This window comes from Homalodisca vitripennis, chromosome 5 (assembly GCF_021130785.1).
Source record: "Homalodisca vitripennis isolate AUS2020 chromosome 5, UT_GWSS_2.1, whole genome shotgun sequence".
Taxonomy (NCBI): domain Eukaryota; kingdom Metazoa; phylum Arthropoda; class Insecta; order Hemiptera; family Cicadellidae; genus Homalodisca; species Homalodisca vitripennis.
In genome coordinates, this window is record NC_060211.1 from 131,355,009 (window position 1) to 131,377,723 (window position 22,715).

The 22,715-nt window shown below is 32.1% G+C and overlaps 1 protein-coding gene across 1 annotated transcript in view; it reads left to right on the forward strand.

Annotated features, from left to right (window-relative positions):
• LOC124362901 (peroxidase) overlaps positions 1 to 22,715 on the forward strand; it is a 113,019-nt gene that overhangs the window by 67,232 nt on the left and 23,072 nt on the right. The window contains exons 5-6 of the mRNA XM_046817776.1: positions 19,711 to 19,902; positions 22,419 to 22,615. Of these exons, the coding sequence (XP_046673732.1) occupies positions 19,711 to 19,902; positions 22,419 to 22,615 (389 nt within the window). The remainder of the gene's footprint in view (positions 1 to 19,710; positions 19,903 to 22,418; positions 22,616 to 22,715) is intronic.

A 22,715-nucleotide genomic window follows, 5' to 3' on the forward strand; every position in this document is an offset into this window, starting at 1 on the left:
CACGGGAGATTGCGTAGTTATACCTGTAAATACGTAAATATAGGCAACCGATATATTTGTTTCTGCAATTGGTTTTTTATTCTTTTTATTACCCGTTCGAGTCATAAATAAAATATTTTCAAAGAAAATTTAGAACTCTTAGGATTTGGATTAGTATTAGTTTTTTTTAAACTATGATAAAATAGCACGTATATTCTTATATAAAGGAAAATTAATGAATACCAATAGGCCAAGATTGGTTTAGCCACGCAATACCATCATATGTTACTTTGTTCTTTAGTCCGCCTGTCTATCAATGTGGTTTTGGGATCAACAGATCTGAGATCAGAGTTAAAAGTTTTTGTTAAACACAATTTAAGGTTAAAATATTTTTACACTGGTATTATGGGTGATTATGGTCACAATGAGAAACACAGAATTAATTAACTAACAGAATATATTATAAAGTTATTAATATGGCATTTTAAGCTATGCAACACATATGATGAGTTTATTTGTTGAGTTGTATGGTTTCATGCAAAGATTGCATTTTATTAAACATATATGTAAAATAAAAATATGTTTATCGCCATATTAAGCGCCATTGAAACATTTTTAACATGCACGTTAGTATGATATTGGTGAATATTGCATGTCTCGTACTTACCAAGATATTCCAAGGAACAACAAAACAAAATCTAACAAAATCAAAACAAAATCCTTATTTTAGTATAAATTAAAACGGGAATAAAACAAATTGTATTGTAAAAAATATTACTTGGGGAAGAATTATAATTATGAATTAAAACAAGTAGCTGTTTTCGAATTGAATGACAACAAAATAATTTTAATCGTAACTAAGTATAATTTTTTTATGAACAAATTAAACGCAATATTAATAATTTAACTATATTAAAGAAAGAAACAATCCGTTGCAATAGTAGAACTCAAAATCCTATCTCAAATATCGTAGCCAGCTATAGTATCCCTGGTCCTAATAGTGCATGTCACCGGCTGATAAGATCTATTGCTAACAGGCACCATAAACTATACATGCCCAAACAAAGACAGAGAGACAGATGTTCCGAGCGAAATATAAATCATGGTTGTACTCGTGAATGTTACAAGGAAACCTAGAATGGGCACGATCTACTTCTGTTGGGTAATAATTTATAAATTGTGTCACTAACTTAAATGCATCAAACTGAATTTGATTACACTTTCTAAAATGAATCTATATTTATTAGAATGCTTTATTATAAAACGTTAAAGGTAGTAGTAGCAGATAATAGGACACAAATTTAAAAATAAGCGTTGTTTATATTGCATAAAGAATTAGATAAATGATGTTAATTAGAAGATTTTTATTTTAAGTTATGCAGATATATTTCATTGTTTAAAAGTTTGTTGGCATGGTTATGATCATATGAAGTAAATTTCAATCTTGCTTTTATTAATTTAGAAGCATGTAAGTATTAAATGAGGATATTTTAATTGACTAAGTTCTCTAAAAAGTAGAAATTTAGTGCGGATTTCATATTAATTATATTCTTAATCGATATTTGAGTTTAATTTAATCATGAATGATTAGGGATAAATAATGCCACAAAAATGAAAGCAAAAAAGAAATTTGCATCACCTTTACAACTGAAAATAAAATTGTGCAGTAGAGTATATTTCCGGTATAGATGCGGTGCAGGCTTCCCTCTTTAAATATATTTAACATACAATAATAAGAACATTTATATCGACATCGCAATTGGAATCCATAGAAAAACTGTCATGAGCAATTAGAAAATAGGTATTAAATGCCAGAGGAAATACAGCAAGTGCCTTCAGGTAAGTGTTCCCGACATTGACCCTAGAGAAGTTATTAACTTCCTGAATTTAAGAATTTTCCCAAGGAGTATTCAGAGTTAATTAAATCGTTATGTGTAAAATTCTGAAAATATTTGGACATCCTTCAACAGATATTTTTCTTTCTGTGCATCGGAACAGGAGTTTTACGCTAATAATGTGTTCTATCAGTGAAGGTCACATATGATCGGGAGAGTTTATGAAATTCCTGGCATGAAATGCAATCTCTTACGAACGCCATACGTCTTGAGGGGCAAGAGCTTTCACTGCTGCGCATAGAACTTCATGAGGTGTGGAGATAAGGATTTATCCTAATAACTATCACTGATTACCGAGTACATCCGGAACGGTTGGGTGAGAGTTTCCGATTACGTTTTTGCTGCAGACTACGAACTTATGAGCGTTCTGCAGTGAAAGGGATCAATTATATGTATGTAATTGGACTCTTTATATGAGTTTCACTAACTTTTGATATGCTCGGATACCTCTTGCCGTAAAAGATGAAGATGCCCTTATATGTTTTACGGTCGCCAAACCGAGTGCAGTGAGGCAGAACAATATTACCAAGGATATGAATATTCCTCTAAGAATGTTTATTGCAACAACTGGATGTACACTTAAGATTTCAGATAACAGCCTAAGTTTGAGACTATTACTTTCTGAGCTTTGCTGCAGTGAATGATTTGAAACTATAGGAATTAAAATTACTGTCACTGACCTCAGGAATGTCTGAGATCTTTGCTAACATATTTGAGTTTTTAGGTTCGAAAGTCACGACGCCAAAACAAATGGAGCTTTACCAATATTGAATGTATAATTAATGTAAAAATCCCACAACGATTAATTACCCTAAGGATAATACTAAGATGCGGGTATAATTTATTATTTGCATAACTTCAAGCAGAAATACATTTAAAATTGTTCTATTTTTTCATCAACCCTTTTAGCTTTTATACAGTTTTAGGGTGCTAATAAGTCATTTTATTGTACATACTCGTACTTTCATTCCAAATTGGAAAATTTTAACTCAGACAGTTTTTGGGTGGGCAGACAAAAAGTGGAGAATGTGTTTTAAGTACCTAATTAAATGATAATATTTTATGTAATTAGTTGTTACTGTCATTAATAATAACATATAGAATGCTGATATTGCCTTTATTTTGTTTATTCAAAACGTACTTATTGAACCGTAACAACACAGGAGTTAAGTGGACATCGCAATATCCCGTGAGGAGCATTGTATGACATAGCAGAGCCCTCATAAGGAAAGTAAAAGCAGGACAAACGGATGATTACGTGATTTCAAGGTTGACCGAGACATTAGAAAGGAATACAAGGATTAAGAACTAATGAAAGAAGGTGTGTATGAGCAAAAGCAGGGACGCCACCTGGAGAGCGAAGCGAACAGCAAGGTCGGCACAGGTTGATCTTGTCCTGCTACTGGTCTAGTGATGTGTGTGAGTGCGTTCGTGTGTAGGTGTGTGGGTAATCGATGGATGTTAAGTTATTGCAGCAATAAAATAAACTACTACGAAGGCCAAGTTGTAAATGCAGGTTTGTATTTACATTGTAAGCGTGTCAAAGTGGTCATCGTTGAATTTTATTAGAGAGATAAATAAACTTTCTTTCTATGCTTACATCTGTATTTGGTAACTCTTGCTTGACTCATTCAACACTTTATTTTTGTTTATAACATTACCTAATCAAAAAAGAACGAGTCGATCATGCTGAGTCATAAATACAGATTAATTCATTCATACATGCTCTGCATTTACAATATAAAAAAGTTACTTTGTATCCTGATTGTAACAGATCGCAAATTTATTTTGATTTAATTCAAGGAATCTTGAGGACGGTTGGTTTAGAAACAAATCCAAATAAAAGCAATAAAATAATTTTTTTATATACAAAAGTTTTTTGAAGTTAAATCCTTGAAAATCATTACAATAAAATACAAAAACACTGATATTTTTCTGTAATTGGAGCCAATAATGTACAACGTATAGTAGTTTTACTCAAAACTAACTTTAAATACTGAACTAGAATAAAGTCTTTATTGAAAGATATCTAATAAAATAACGAACATATTACGACCTCGTGTTACTCAAAATCTGTATAAAGAAATATTACATCATATTGGACTTTCTTTATACTTTCAAGTTAATGCTCAATTGGGATTTACACATCAGACTCTTCATTTAATTCTTAAAGCAAGATGTAAGGAACATTTCTTTACATTGCTCCAGTAACGCATTAATTAACGCTCTCCAGTTACGTTCTGTCAGAGTTCTTAAATAATATCTATAATTTCTATATTTTTTATGCAGAACAAAACATGTAGGATAAATATTTTAAAATTAAGGAAAGAATTAATTTTGACTTAAAACGATTGACTTTATCTATCTAAAGATCATCAATTCCCCAGACCAAACTTAGACACGTTAAAGTTTATGAACAAATCCCCTCTACAATTTAGGCACATATTAAACAACGGAACTGCCCTTTAACCCCTGGGATTCACCCCGCTTGGCTTAAGAGCTGTGTACACATTCATAAATATTTATAGCTTTTAAAGCAATAGTAATATTTAGTTTTCAACTTTTTTAAGTAGCCAATATTATACTTCTATGTGATAGAAATAACAACTAGAAAGGTTAAGTTAAAGTGGATTTTACAATTTTTTAAAGAAAATAATGCTTACTATTGGAATGCCTTAAAAGCATAAGTATTTTTCATTGATGTCACACATGTATTTAAAAACATTTTCCATTTGTCATGAATCAAATTCCAAAGTTAAATATAATTTTATCGATTATATTTATAGCGTTAATTTATTAAATATTAACGTTATTAAACGTTACTTCATAACTTATCATAATGCAACACAAAACGGTCTCTACTTCAAAAATTCACCCTACTAGTTTTTAAATATTCAATCTAGAAAGTACTGAAATCTCAGAAAATCGGGAAGAAAACACAATGAAATATTTGTTAACTCAAAGTCATTACTTAAAATCGTGTGAGAGCTCCTCTTAACTGAGGTTTGTAGTAAAGGATATAGAAAACTCATAAAATATTATATAAAATACAGTTAAAGTTTTCACATACAAACTTAAAGGTCTACTAGAAAGGATTCACCAGGTTGGTTATTTCTGATCCTTAAACTAGAAGACCAGTCATTTTTAATTAATTCATAAGTAATAAATTGACAATGTTATGAACTTGTTGGCAGAATTTAAAAGCTTGTTCGTTTAATCTTAATCTAGCATAATAACTTACAACACAAGTTTGTTGTGGCTATGCAATATTTGCTAACTCAATGAAAGCCATAACATTTGTATGCAATGAGAACACATGTGTATTACTACACGATGCTAATGTGGTTGCGCCCATCGCAACTGCGTTATCCGGCGATCTGACCGTAACAAGCCAAGGCACGGTCCGACCCGACTGCCGGATCTTGTCCGGGCGAAGTTTGTTACAAAACATCAACTTATTCCAAACAGAACTTCATAAATCTAAACAAATAAAGATTAATATTGGTTTTTAATTGTTAGTTTGCAAAGTATTTTTAAGTCGTGTATATAATTAAATTTTCGTGTATAAAAGTATATAATGCAATATTTGTGCACGAAAATTTCTCTCATAATATGCATAAGCTTTACAAATACTTCGGTAGGCTAGAAATAATAACGCTGAAAAGATATTGAAATGCATTTTTATGATTCGGTTACTTCGTGTCTATTAAGGATATTAAAAATTATAATAATTAAGGTATTAAACATATTCGTTTATTAAAAATTATAGTTGAATTAAATTCCACCTTGTAAGTTATTTGTACATGGGTCACTACACTAATAAGTATAGAAAGTGTGTACCAGAATTTTGATTATTTATCGTCAGTACGATTATAAGTTGATTCGTAAAAAAATAACTTTACTGATTCGCTTGTGTTTAGTATATCTTTCTAACAAAATAATACAACAGGGAAACAAACTCAAATAAAAGTTGAAAATGGAAAGCAAATTGTTTGTTGCAAGTTATATCACTCGTATCGCGTAATTCTTGCTAGTATCCTAAGTTTACCAACTGACAACTAATTCTTCAGAACATCCTTTTGAAATATTGACTAATTTATCTCATAAGTTACTTTGAAACCCCATTACGATAATTTGGCAATGGATCACAGCAGAACAGACGATCATAAGGAAATTAAGTATTAAAATAATGCCGCAACGAGGTTACGTTCATCAGCAAATACAGTCTTGGGAATAAACGCGCCTTCTCCTGAGGTGACCGTGTGTACTCTAACTACCTTGGTCTCAGTAACATTTTTTCATCAGGACAATGGACAGAACAAAAGAAAAAAAGAAAAATTGTCAATGAAAATAAAGAATTTACCAGAAGGCCAAGAGAATATAAGTTTTTAAATCAGAACTATCTTCTGTATATATGCCTAGCCGAACGAAAAAGTAAGATCCAAAGAACGTCAGAAAGATCCCTCTCAACGAGCAAATTGAATAATGTACTCTTTCAGATATCAGAACAGAAAGGTTTTGTGACTAGAATAAGTTGGAATCGGCTCAAGACGCTAAAAACTAAATTCAATTTACTCAACGCAACACAATTTATAACTTAAGAGTTGTGAAGTTATAGAGCACAGAGCTTCATAGCACGGTATCCATGCTTACTTAATTATGAACGGATGCTTAGGAATTTATTTGATATCGAAGCATCGCCGTTCTCAGATGAAGCGTGAAACTCCGGTTTGAAAATTATATAAACACTCAATTTACCATATAAATAAAAAACAGAGCTGACAACACCAAAGAATGGAGAAATACAACGCTACATATTCTAACTAATTAGTGTAGTGACACACATTGTTATAGCCAATGTCTACACACATCAATTGTAATAATCGAAAACTGAATTGTTCGTGTACAGGTTATGATAAAAAGAATGTTTTAGGTTATTTATTTGAAACTATAAAGTTGTTAACTCAATTATTTTTAGCCAATCCTAAACAGTACCAACCCATCGTGTCTTTTTACCATCTGCTGTTTTCTATAAATGTGATAAAAATGTTAATTGTCGCCATTATAAAAATAATAATCTACTTTATTGTGCAACTGAACACGCTTTAAACAGAAGTGTTAGTGAGTAATAATTATTTTACACAAAAGTAGCCTATACATATAGGAAGTCATGTTAACAGTTTAATTGTTCGTAGTGCCAAATATTTACAAACTTTGAATCAACAAGACATTTTACAGGACATGTCCAGAGAGTATCCTTAACTCGAAGGGTGATTTGTAAGGTTAACAGGATAGCAGTTATGTCTTTAGAAAAGAGAACACTGCGTTTCGAAGATTGGAATATAAAGTACAAATAAATATATGTGATTGAAGTCACCAAAGTAAAAACAAATCAAGCATATAACTGAGATTCATAGCAGTGAGAAGACCACAAACCATAAAAATGTACAATATAGACGTACTACACAACCATACTGTACACACCAAATAAGGTGAGAGACTGAACATAGTCAAAATCTGCACATTCTATAACATGCAACAATTATGAAAAAAATACACTGGATGACGATATACCGGAAGGAAAGACGTTTATGTATTGAGATTTTTTACATATCAAGAAGATACAATCCCAAAAACGTAATGTATTAGTCTTGTAAAATATAAGAAAGGAAAATGTACAAAGTTCCATTATCCATATCTATAACAACTTTGAAGCAAAAACACTGAGTAACCTAATAATGATAACATTTGAATCTGCCAAGTCAAGAAGTATATTGTCAAAATACCTTAGTGCGTTAACGATCTGATGACCTCGATCATGTGCAGAGGAAGAAATAAAACTGAAGACTATTTGCTGACGTACTTTAAGGGCATTCATTTATCGATAGAAAACGTGGAATGTAAAGTACGCTGATCTATTTGAGCTTGGATTGGAAAAAAGAAATTTGTGGAGTGGTTTAACATTATTTACTGTTCAGAGTAAAAGAAAATCAGGTACAGCATTTTAAACAAGCAGAGATCTTTAGGCTCACATTCTACTGTTGGGAACGATTTTTGCACCCTCAGATATTGAATGATGTTTTTGGCGAAACTGAAACCTAACTTCAAATAATTAAAATTGACACACAATCCACACGCTTGGAAAGATAAAATAAAAAAATGTTACCTTGAAATTAAAATTGGAATGTTATCCAACTAAGGAAATACAATTTTAAAATCCACGCTAGGTAAAAGTAAACCAGTTTTATCTGTAAATTAAGGTAGACAGATAAACTGAAACACTTAAAATATAATTTGAAACTTATAAATAACATGAAGTTAAACGAAGAATACAATGCCATGGTTGAATTTTTGTAGGCTAGTTTTATTCGTTTGGTCAAAACCATCATTAAAACCCGGGGGAACATAACGTGTGGGCCGACAGTGTGGCACGCGTGTCTCTATATCAAGTGCTATACAACCCACCGACACGTCATACAAAGCCTGCCGACCGCTGCTGGTGTAGCAGCCGCCGCACTTTCTCCATCCCGGCACGGTTGTATGCTGCGCGGTGCGGCGCGGCAGGAATGCCCGGGCGTGGTTGACGCGTGTCGCTCGCCGCGCCGCAGTTTCGGACGGCAACTGGAGCAAGGTCGCGCTCCTCGCCTCATCCAATTAAGACTCGTATGCAAACACAACCTCAGCAATCGTCCTCCACACCACACATAATCTTCTAGTGTGGACAGTGTCGAGCTGCGCCCATGAGCCAGATACCCGCGCGGGCGGGAGTCGCCCGTCCTCAGGGCAGGGCAGGGCGTGACTGGTCATCAATGACATTTCTTAGCTCGTTTTAAAGGTTAATCGCCTCTAATAGCGGCTCTTACCTTATCTGTTCCGAATCTCCGTTTCTTATGCTAACACTAATGCAGAATAAATATGACAAAATCGTACAGGTGAAACTGACATATTGAGTATCGATATGATAACAGGTGAACATCGATGATTGACCATATCTTGTTCGACACCAGGAAAAACGAATGGTGCCGAACATACATTTAAACATCGATATCTTGTTCGATAAACAGTGAAGCGATTAAACTCAACCAAATATTCGAGCATCGATATCTTGTTCAGTCAAGTGAAAGGATCAAGATCACCCACATCTAAAGCTACACGGTTAGGTATTACGTATCGGGAATAAACTAATGCTGAGCAAATGGAGTCCAATAAATTAGGTACCAAATCATCTAGGTACAACTTTTATCGTCGTATGTGGCTTTATATCGCACTTCAATGCTATAATAGGCTTAATAAATACACATATGGAATTAAAACTAGACGATAAAGATAATTTAATTCTGTATCGGTCATGATCAAATTATATCTAATATCTGCCCTCTTAAAGAAGATTATGGAAACTTTTGCTGTTGAATATTTGTATTTTTGCCTGGAAAGGGCGTGATGGATTTCAAATATACGTTTTTATTTTGAGTATTGATTTTTCAAAAATAGCTTTTATAATTTTAAAACTGTTGTAGCTTCAATGTAGCTTCAAACAGAGCAATGTTGCTCTAAGAAAGTATAAAATGCGTATTTGAAACCGTATATTTTTCTAGATATCTCGATGCTGAATTTCCAGTATGTTTGAAGACATACATTGATGTACAATATGAAATGATTGTAATTACTTTATGGGGCGGTTTTATCAACCAAAAATGCCAATATCCAATCTGGTACAGTCAGGACAAATGTAAATTTTCGTATAATTTTGAGATATCAACTTGAAATATCAAACAAGAGATTATCAATGATTAAACTATTTGTACAATACTTATGTTATACATAATCGTTGACAAGTTAATATTCATTATTAAGAAAATCCATAATCTTACACCATTTTCAGATTAAATCGTTAATCACATGTTGTGCTTTCTAAATACAATACGTAGGCTTTGTATGGTTGCAATCAATCATGTATATTAAGATATTCACTTGTCATGATTTGAAAAAAATGTATAGTTCGTATAATTCCCAAAGCTGTTTAGGGCTGCTACCGAGAAATCTTGATGATACCGACAAACATGCCAAAACAAGTCTTGTTTTAAATACCTAAAATTTCTATAACATTTTTTCCTACAATGGCTAGTAACTTACATATAACAATTCCTTTTCCAAACCTTTGAACCTGTGATATAAAATAATAGCAATTACCTGCGGCTTTGCACATAGTTTCATTTATAAAATATGTATAAGTTATTATATTTATTATTCTTGACTTTCACAGGTGATTAAACCAAGCCGAAAGGGAATTTACAATCTGAGTGTGGGGCGTATCCCGGAGGGATTTTTGAAATAGGAATAGGTCTATATGTTAACTAGCAACCCTAAGAATATTTATGTAAAATTTAAGTGCAATTGGTCCAGTAATTTTACATCATTGAGTAAAACACTCAAACACACACAAAGACATAATTTGATTTTTATATGTTGGTATAGATGAGAAAAATGAAAAAGTAACACATTTGGTCTATGTGATGGAATACATAAAATAGAATGTATATTTGAATATTAAGTTCTAAGTAAAGAAAGAAAGAAGGTTGACTGTGTAAACAGTTTGAAATAAAGATATTTTACGTATTCAAACTGGCGGTATTAAAACTATTCATTGATTGAGACTAACTCAAAGTCATGTTTAATCAGCCTAATATCCTTGTTCCAAGTTTAGTTAGAATTAGATAAAAAATATAAAATTTATCAGTTTCACAAGTCTGCGTTAATTCTCCATAAGCTCATTTATAGACCTACAAAATTTAAAAAGTTTTTATTATATTATGGTGGTTATGAAATCTGGGGACCGCTACTGGAAAAATGCAAAATTTTCCCGGGAATTCTATCACGAGGGTTGATTGTATATGTAATCTATTTCCCAGGGTAATATTGCGTGTTGTAGATAACTTGAACAGCTGGAAGTAAGTCATGATCTGTTCAATACCCACGCGCACAATACTACAAGCACCGGCCGGTGTACGCTACTGAGTGCATACCCGTACATTTGTCAGTGGCTCTAGAAGGATTTATTAACTACATTACGCAGCTTGCGGCAGTCCGTCGCTGTCCTACATTCTCTGCGCATGATCAGTCATCTAAGTCGAAAAAATTATTTGTTGAAATATCAAACTTTATGTTTTATTGTTGTAGTCTGTTTATACTAACTCCTTAAACCATTAGCATTTGTCTACAAAAATGTTTTGTGGTAGTAATTATTATGCATAACTAAGACTTACGTACATATTATACACTAAATCCATTAACAGTACAGTTCATTTCTAATTTTTTGATTGTCAACAATTTTAATTCTATTCCAAACCAAGAAAAGTGTATAAACCCATTAAGAAACAAGCTCTATTTGTATAAAGCATGTTGTTATCACAGTGAATGTATTTTATTTAATATTAAATCATATGATCCTGACATCATTAAAACCATAGTGGTTTTGAAATTATAAAGAGAAATTTCAAGGAAGAATTTATGATGGATGTATATAAACCTACTGAAAGATGGAATTCCTGAATAAGTTGTGGGTAGTTTTAGTTTTAAAGGTTACCTGAGAGATCGCACTGTACACTTATTGACCTACTGCTGGAAACCCATTAGTTCTACCCAGCGTTAAAGTCTCCAGTCGTGAAACTCCATAAACCTCCATATGGCTGGTTTACCCTACTGGCCTTTCATAGAATAATCTACTCAGTATCAGCCTCGGTGTTTGTAAGAGGCAACATCAACATCTGGTGCCACCATTCAATGTTTGGACTGTCGAATCTTACTGTATAAAAATGCCATGCTTTTTTAAATATAGGGTTGTCATTTATTTTATGCAGAATGTTTTAAAACTTAAAGGCAAAATCAGGGATAGATTCCCCATATAGGATAGATAATAAAAATATCGTAACAAAGGACTTGAAATGCAGTTTTTAAGAATGTATTATATGAAGCACTCGTTAACATATCCTCTGCTGCAATAAAGTAGGAAACCTGTTAGAGTTTTTAACACAAATAACCACGATGTAAATCAATTTTATGTAGGTTTAAGTACTTGCAGCTCACTTATGTAACCCCTGTTGAGGAGCTATCTTCTTGTGTGCACTGGGGCAGCCTGGCATACAATGAACATTACTAAGAACTTATTTTATCGTTAGCGTAACCCAATGAGACGGTGAGAGGAAGTATTTGAACAGGAGGACGTTACTTTGAACATTTTCTCTGATACATAAGGGTACAAGTTGTTTACATAAGTATGTGTGGCATTGAAGAACTCAACATAAATGCGTAATAACTCATCAAATATGTATTTTTGGATCCATACTATCGTGATCTTCCTTCTATCTAAAAGAAGCAATTCTTGATTTGTAGTTGTATATTGAAATTTAATTTTTGTTAATATGATTGTTGAGAAGCTCAAAGTATCTAGAGAGTAGAGGAGATATGCAATATATTAGAACCTGAGTTTAAATTGTGGCTTATCATTACACTGTTATCTGTAAAATGACTCGTCCTTTTGTTTCCCTTGACAAGTATAATACGCTTTTGGTATTACATATGTGAGGAAAAGAGAAGAAGAAAAGAAAGAGTTCGTTTTGTGAAAATATAATGAACATGGGTGTTTTTAAATATTTAATTTGTTTTCCGGCAATATATTAGGTAATGCATTTAAAATTTAATCTCATTATCTTCAACTTATAACCAAAATGAAGATAGCTAAACGATAAAGATAAAGATCGAACACAGGTTGAAAGCAGTATATTCAAATTAAGTATTGAATTCATGAAACAATTGTATAAATCAAACTATTGTAAGTTTAGTAATACACTACTTTTAAACAGTTTTTATGTTAAGGTAACATCAAGTTTATAAAATTACATAAAGTATCGTAACATTACTTAATATAATAATAAAAGAGATCAATATGGAAACATCATTATGATTATTTTTCTAATAGTAAAATGTTGAACATGGATTTATTATTTATCATATTTGTGAAGTACTACACGATGAGTACGATTAGAACTATCATAGAAACTATAAACCTTAATATTGTATTATTTCAAAAAATACGAAAACCCTTAGAAATTGTTTTATTTTTTAACCATAATTTTTACCTTTTACTATATTATTTACTAGCAAATTCCTTTTACTCGAGTAACTAGGACAAACAAATAGGATCATTGATAAGGTTAAAAAACAACCATTCTTCAAGAACCACTCCGTCCTAATTTTCTGTCGGTTTTTTTACTGAACCAGCCACTGCTTCCATTTCTCTTGAATCCTAACTACAATAGCAACAATTATACCTTCTCCCGGAGCACGACCATGGTTGAGGACAGCCCGAGAAAGTGACCCGGACTAGCTCAGTGCAGCAATGTAGACGTTTTTGTCAACCATTCAAGGGGAACTGGTTTTTGTTCTTGTTCGCCACTGAAAGGGAAATGGTTTCACCTACAACATGAGACGACTGCTTTTTTGGACAAGTGTACCACCGTAAATATGACATAATTAATGATCTTTCAATCTCCTACTTTTATTTGGCTGGACACCAACATTTACTAGGTTCGTTCTAACTGTTGACTGTTACCAAAGAGAGAAGTTATATCAAAGGTTAAATGTTTTATGTGAAATTTCAATAGTAGTCCATAAATAGGGAAACAGTCTCTGCGCCCTGTAAGATATGTATATTCAAATAGACTTTAAGAAATATTCCGGATATAAAATGCTGGAAATGAATTTTTCTAAAGTTGTACCATGTTGAACCATAGTTGTGGGAAAACCAATATCTCTCTAAACTTCTATGTCTAGTTATTCTACAATAGGCTTTGTGAGATTTTGAGAATGAAATATCATTTAGGAATATAAATTGTTACTTTTTACAATAAAAAATCTCAATCACTATATGCTGCAGAAAGATAAAATCCAAATTACATCGAACAGGAGACGACAGCTTTGACGTGATAACTATCAAGAAGCCCTGATAACTAAATCCATCCAACCTCTTCCAATACCGTCCAAGAGAATCTTGCTTAGAACCGAGACTGAAAAGCTTAATATTCCTTACAGCCACATTAATCAAACCATAGAACTGGCGTAATCTTAAAGCCAACCATGATAAATCGAATTTTATTCCCGAAATGAAAGGTTTATAAGATATAAATGGTGGTTGGCAGTAAACCGCATCCCAGGAACCTTCTATGTCTCACTGCTCCAGAACAGGTTTATACGATATCCAAAAGAGGGCATCATCTGGACGCAAGATGCAAAATATGCCCTCGTATAACTTAAGTCAGTCATGGTCACCTAAATGACTCAACATGAAGAAAGTTCAATCTATCTTCTCTTATTTCTTTAAATATTATAGCTTCCAACAGAGGCATGAAAAAGAATCTTAGCATTAACAGTGAACATTCCTTAGCATCGCTTTGACTATCTTTTAATCAGATTTCAAAACCATTTCTGCAACCTATTCTGCTTTTTGTTAAGCGTTAAAAATATCTTAACTCTGAGAAAATCATAAATAATTTAAGAACTTGCAAATCTGAAATCTATTGTATGATAACATACAAAGTCCCTAAATTACATTACAAGAATGAATTAAAAAAATGTAATAAGTTTTATGTTATAAATATGCCAAAACTGGAGTTCCAATGTTCTATTCTCGGAATTCGTTTAATTAAACCTGTGTCATATGGTAACATATATTCAAAATACTATAAAAATCTTTTGGTTAAATAATTTTAAACAATATTCGACTAAATGGCGAGCCTAAATTTAAAAAGTCTATTGTTTTTCTACGTTTTCTTAAATACAACGATAGTATCAAAACAGTTTTAAGGTTAAAACTAGGAAATTATGAACTAAACTGTTTATCCATGTTGAACAAGAAAATTATAATCGTTGCACTGTATTATAATCTACTCGCCTTTGGCTCGTAATCTACACTCGTAATCTACACCCCAGGCCCCTAATTGGTGAGTTGGCTAAATGCGGGATGAGCGGAATTCGGAGACAGGTTAAGTCCGAGCATTACATTAGGGATCTGGAAGTGTAAAGTAAACCTATTTTATTGATTCATTCTGGATTAAACCAAACTTTGGACATTGAGGGCGTTGAGGGCGTTTTGTAGCTTAACCATTAGAGATACGAGAAAAGTGACTGGACCTTTCTTGTCGGAAATTTAATTTTATCTTTCGATTCTGACCTCAGATTTTAGCTTTGAGTAAATGAGTTTCGGTTTAGCCAATACACAGCATGGAAGAAAAGTTTGCACTGGTCAGCTATTGTGAATTGTTTTTAGTGTAATGATAATAAAAAAACCGATTCTAAGTTATAATTTTAAAATGTTAAGGGAGTATAATTTGCTCATGAGTTTAAACTATTTATCCCAGGAAATTCCCTGTGGGGAGTTAATGTTACCGGGGGTTAGGACATCAGGGGGTTTAATTTACTCAGGAGATTATTTGGTCATGCCAGGAAATTTCGGGGTAGGGAATAAATGTTACCGAGGGTTAATACAGAAAGATATAGAGAAAAGTCATTGGACCTTTTTTGTAGTTACTACAAAATCTACAACTACAAAATCTAATAGTTAAGATCAATCCTGGCTAACGATTTTTTTCCTCAGATTCGAGCTAGCTCTAACAGTTCGCCCGCTATCGGCCTTCAAAGGAAAGCGTGCAAGGGTGAAAAGTGTAAAATTTCACAAATCTTTTTGAGGGGTTTAAAATAAAACAATCCTGTTTTCAGACTTTTCCCGGTGGTTTCACGGCAAAATCCAACTACGTGCCAAATTTCGTATTTCTAGCACTTTTTAGAAAGTACCTTATAATTTGTGTCCGTGAGCGAGTTACACATGCGCTGTATATATATTATATTAGAAATATAGATTGGCAGTTCACGACAAAATATTTTGCCACTGAGAGCATTTGGAGGGCTTACTAAAGGATATACAACAAAAAGCTACTGGCCTTATTTATATATCTCATAATTTTTCTAGTTTATAAGATATAAAGATTTAAGCTCGGATCAACGGTTCGGCCGTTATCGACACCAGAAACTAAATTTTCACCCAAAAATTACAAAAGTATTACATTTTAAACGTGTTTTGCGGACCAATCATTGAGGAAAGAGCAAAACGTTTACTGGATCTTTTTTGTGGATCACGTCATTTCCTAAATATTGTTGTACAACTTGTTTTGATCTACGACTAATGGTTTCGCCGTTATCGAGCCCGGAATATAACTTTTACCTGAAAATTGCACAAATTTTGCACTTAATCACGTTTTGTGACCAAACCGATGGAGACAGAAAAAAAAAGATACGTAAAACCTTTTTTCTATATCTTATCATTGTACATTTAGAAATGTTTTTATATTTTAGCTAGATTAAGTAGTTCGACCGCTATCGACTCCAGAAACCAAAATGTCACGTCAAGATTATAAAATATTACTATTTTACCATCCAAACAAAAGAGATATAGCAAATAGTCACTGAACATTTTTTTGTTGAACGCATTATTTTGTATTAAAATCAACTTTTTTACATTGGGGCTACAGTTAAATTTTTTGGCTGCAATGGATCCCAAAAAACAAAATTCTCACTTAAACTTAAAAAATTGATACTTTTAAACGGGGTTTTCGGTCAAACCATCGAGGATAGAGCAAAATGTCACTAGACATGTTTTGTAGATCAACTAATTCCCTATATCGTAATGAAAAATGTTTATTGAGCTACAACTAACGGGTTATCCACCATAAGGCCCGGAAGTTAAATTTTAATGAAAATAATAAAAAATGTTACACATAATCGCGTTTTGCGGAAAAACCAATAAAGATACAGAGAACAGTCATTGGACCTTTTTTGTAGTTCACTTCATTCCTGACTGATGATTTTACCTCAGATTTCAGCTAGTTCTAAATTGCTCTTGTTAGTTATGTTTTAAAGTTAAATTACAAGTAAAGAAATTACATATAAAAATATTAATAAAACGTATACCCTTTTTAGGCGTAATTATGTTTTCTGAGTATGCTAAAAATTCTAGATTGTTTAATATGGAAATATTTGTTTAGGAGTTCTAATGATTGTGTGAATAAGCCAACATTTCTCTATTTGAGATATATGAACAAACAGAAAAAATATTAAACAACTCATATTTGAATAAGTGGGTCTAATTAACTGTTGTAAGATTGCAATAATTTATTTTAGTAATATTCAAACTGTCAATACAATTAAAGAAAAAAAGGAAAAAACACTATATACATAAACTAGACATAAATTTCTATTACGTGTACGAATTCGGTGATTCCACTATGTAAGTTTAGGTTATGAATTAGAAATTAAATAATACATTTTTTAACGTGAGTTAAACATGTTTAAATAGTTGACTGGAGTTTCAAAAATATATTAAAAATAATATACTTTATAGTCCTATCAATTAACTTTGTTTGGGAAATAACATGGATAAATATGTATATTGTAATTCAATTAGGATAAATGATAAATATGCTTAAATTGTTAAAATAAAACTATTAAAATAAAAATATAAGTTTTCTGTAATATTAAATCGTTAATTAAATGTAATAAGATATATTTCTGTTAAATAAACCTTGAACATAAAAAATATTAATAGAACTAAAATAGAATATTTACACAATGAATTGTTAATTTGTAAATTTTGTAAAAATGTTACAAATTGTTACTTTATTATGACACCCAAGTTGTCCAAAGTTGTCCACGAATTTAGAGTACCATATGATAGTATTAAAGACAAGTATTTAGTGATAAAACAAAATAATGTTTTGAATGGTTTGAAATTCGCTTTACAGGATTACTTGACGCTTAAACTCTATTTATAAATTGGTTGGATATTTTACTTTATTTATTTGTATATCTCTGTTATACACAGTAAATAAATCAGTATCAGGTTTAGGACTAAGAGGGAATCTCATGTATATATGCCGTGGGTTTATATATTTGAGATATAACTAGGATTTATCTACTGGAGGTGCAATTGTGGGGGGGCATCTACTGGAGGAACACGATTATACGCTTATCCATTGGGGGATCGAAGGGTTTTATTTTTCGGTTCTTTTTAAATCGGTAGTTAAATAAGTACAGCAGTGTATAAGCAATTAATTAAGTATACAGTGGAAAAGAAACTTTTACGTTAATTATCTTGAGAAAGTAGTTTGTAGATCGTGTGTTTCATTAATTCATTCCAATTGTAGTTTAATTACTAGATAACCTTATTTACTAAGAAACCTCAATGTTGCTTTCTCGCCAAATAGAGAGCCCAAGGGCAATATATCGACTGGTCCTCTCGTTACTATCAGCTATTGAACTGCTGATGCCGTCATCAGCCAATCAGCGCACGTCACTGTGTAACGGCCGCTTGTTTGTGCTGACCTACACACCATAGACCGCGCAAGGTGTGTGGTAAATGAGGCGGTAGACTACCGATAGTGTGGCGACTTTGATATGTCTTGACTGGTGTCGGATACCAATTGACAATGACCTACATGTCCTACATCGGACCAATCATTTGTGGACTTCAAGTGATACAATGAGCCGTTCCGATTCTGATGTAGTGGTTAGCAAACAACCATTCAAACAGGCCGATCTGCCCTTGACCGACCGGGTATGAATGCTATGTCCAATGTCAAAACTGTTTATGTTTTATTCATTTGTGGTTGTGATTCATAACACTTAATGTGTTAGAGCTGGTGGATACTGTTACCGACTGTAAATGATTATTTCAAGTTGTCCGTTTAGGTGTACTACTTCAGTTAGTAAATGAAGGGTTTTCCTATATTCTATATTTGTTCCGTATATTCTTTATGGCGACTGTCATTCTTTATTGTTGACTTTAATCTCCGTGTCGTTTTCTGTGCGATTCTTTTGCTAGGAGAAATTTTATGCTAGGAAAAATGAACCAAATTCTATAAACAATATAATTTTCTCCTCTTTTAAAAATTGTTATGCTTAATTAGAGATTATACGTTAGCTAAATGACTTATATATAAGTATGTATGTGAATATTTTCTATTCCTTCTCTTCATTAATCATAATAAAAAAAATACTTGGAACTATTCTGCAATGGTTATTAATATTTCATTCTACCTTTTTTTGAAAGCTGAACTGACTTTAAATTAAATTAAATTGGATGTGTTTCTTGCCTATGGATGGTGTAGTATAGTTGCGCAATAAATTTTAAAACACTTCTTTAGGATGAATTCCTTGAATATAAACAAAATATACATTTTCGATCAGTTTGCAATGAATTGAATTAATTTAAATTAGAAAATGTATACAAGTTTGTAGTCAGAGCCAAATAAAATGGGTTAACATAAACATGTGAAATATTTACAGTATGTACATAAGTTATAATTTCAAGCTGTAACATGTGTTATCATGTAAGTTCCTCTAGTAGTTTTCCATGTTTATACTGTGAACAGTTTATCTTTGGGCCTGATTATAAGATAGCCCAGAATTATGCTTAAAATTCTACTACTTGTGGAATAATAAAAGAAATGTCAATTTGTTTTATATTATTCTTGTCTTTAAAAACAGCTAAAAATGCAGTGACAATCTTCTAAAAAAAATTGTTAAAAATAAATCTTTTACATTACTTTAATCATAAGAAGATCATCTAGTACACTACTACAGTTAACCAGCGTTATTATCAGTGTAGAAATCGAATTTATTCAGTATACAACTTAAGGCGAAAGTCTAGCCACCTCATATTAGCATCGTTTACTATTTTGTTCATCCTAATGTTGGAAATGTACTAAGACATTTACTTGTTTACTTTTAGATATGGTTTGACCATGGAAGAAGTCGAGACGGGGCTCCCGCAGATCGATACGTCCAAGACACTTATCCAAGAGGTCTGTCCGCCCTACCTCTCCAACGTGGAGTGTCATGCGGGCAAGTATCGTCGACTAGATGGTCTCTGCAACAACATCAACAACCCTTCCTGGGGCGCCACCATGACACCCTTTACCAGGTACTATTGTTACAATGTAAATTTACAGCAATCTAAAAAAATTAAACTGTTACTCAAACTTAATGAAATTGTTTAAACTTTAACTTTAGAATGATCATAGCTAAAAGCATGTAAAAGGTTTAACTAAAACCGACTGTGGAAAGTATTTTATAACATTCAAATTTATACATCTATACTGTTATATAAAAATCTAATGTTGTCTGTCTGGGTGTCTTACATGGAGGTTGTTAGGGCCCCTAGTTGACAAATAGGATTATTTTTTAAAAAACCTTTCCAAGTTTCTCTCCACTGGTCTGTCAAATTGAGTTCCCACAACAAATATTATTAATTGAAAGAGAATTTTAAATTTAAACAGCTGTTACACGTAAACATTGTTTTATGACAAAACAACCACGATTAATTAATTAAACCACTATTGTTTAATTAATTAATTAATTTGTTACAATTTATAGTGTGAAAGCATAAAGTAAGCTTGATAGTAACAACACTTTTTATTGTAACTTTTTCTGAAACCACTGTTGAGTATATAGTAGAAAATATTGGGATAAGAAAAATAAAACTTAAATATAAATTTTATCAAATTTGAAGTATGCAGTGCTTGCTCAGAAATACGGAAAGATGAAATTTTTTTAAAACTCTTACTGTACATTTAAAGACTGTTATAAAACCCACCTTAGTGGTTCTGTTAACAGAATTAGGCATCTCAGACTTTTTTATGTATATGTTATGTATATTTATCGGGGAAATAAGGTATAATCAATAATGGCACAAAAATACTAAAACAGGAGTAAACTAAAATGGTCATAGATATACAATGCTTTATGTATTTTCTTGAACAAAAACTGTACATTGTCGTTGGTAATAGAATTCTATTGAACCATCAGTGCTGATAAACGTACAAAGCCTTACGGAGTTTAAACCAAAAGGTTAAAGTAGACTACAAAAGCCAAGGTTAACTGCTAGTATCAACTAAAAACCTAATATTCACAATATCTTTCTAAGCTTACTTTTTATATTATTGATGTACTTCCAGTAATGATTATTGTGATTATAAATAATAACTAACGTGTTTTTTGAACTAATATTTACATATTAAGTAACGTAATTTCAGAATAGACTTAGTTTTAATACATCATCACAGTAAAAGTAACAACTCAGAAACAATAAGTAACCGGCATACTTAAATTTGTATCAATATGTATCAATTTCCTGGTTAATTACCCCAAGACAAGTTGAGAAATGTTGAGAAAACAACGTATATTCAATTACCATAGTAACTACGATAATGCATAAAAAGCCTAAAATCTGTTATTGCCTGAGGGTCTTATTAAAACAATCCATTACCTGGATCCATTAGCTGGTTAATGGAGTTTATGTTTTCTTCACAAAGTAAACAGGTTGCTAAAATATGAGAAACCTAAACACAATTATCAGTAAATTCTCATTGAACAACTAAGTAATATTATTAATTATATTCATAGGAACGCAACCGAACAGCACAATTGATAGTAGAATGAAATATGTACATAATTCCATAGAGATTTCTGTGGTGAGGGATTGTGAACGAGTACATTACTGTGGGACATGTAGGGAAGAGTATATAGTTATTTACACTCAAAAAGTTTCGGTGGTTAGAAATTATTACTCTTTTTTTCTTAAAATCAAATAAAGTGTAAAGTCTTGAAAACAATTAAATTTCTTATTGCTTGTTACCGGTGATATTAATATATACATTTATTGAGTACAAAATGTATTGTATATTCCAATTGGATTTGTGGAAATGGTCCTTTAACCCAATATAAAATGTGAATAATTTTAATAAAAGTATTATAACTATTAAATTCATCAAATAAATTTTTAAATACGGTTTTAAACTGACAGAATGCCTAAAATAGTTTTTACACATTTAAAAAGGATAGTGACCGCATTAAAATTGTACTAAACACGTATAATATTGATATACTTAGACATTACAATAATAGTCAAGTTCAAAATAAAAAATGTGAGGTGTAAGGGATATCCATGATTATGCCTGAATAATTAATAACTCCTTTGCTTATTTTTAAATTTTACAAGTATATTAATATGAAATAAAGTCACTATTACACATATTTAGTACAATATGAATGAGATTATGGACGTGATTGAATGTAACATATATTGTTATACTCCTTTTTACACGTTTAAAAATGCTTTAAAATAGGTTTTATTAATCAACAATTTCCCCGCATTTTACTGTTATATTATATTTAATGGAAGTATAAATCCTTGTATCGATCTGCAAATAATATTTGTAGATAATTATTAAATAATTTATAATAATTTATAGTTATATTAATTATTGAAAATGAAACACTAAATATCCCTATTTTAACTAGATAATAAATGAGGTGCACGAATGGGTACATTCATGAGGTGCGTTTATCGTACCCATAAATTTAAGTTCATAGATTTGTCCAGTAACCTTCAAGGTTGCCATGTTATAATTCTAATGATGCGTACTCTACTGCCCGAAGGCTCGTCCCTCCTCAGTTCGCGGATGGATTGAATGCACCTCGCCAGTCTGTGCTGGGTCATTCTCTGCCGCTGCCCAGGATCGTCTCACGCACCATGCATCCTGACGAGGGGTACCACGATCACGCTGGCACTGTCATGGTTGTCGCCTGGGGACAGTTCATGGACCACGACTTCACTCTCACAGCGACACCTCTCGGTCAGTTGCAGAGAAATTAGAACATTTTAGTTGGAAAGAGATTTTCATTAGTTTATCTCGTAATTTGGAATTGCCTCTCAATGTTTTGTGTACACTTTAG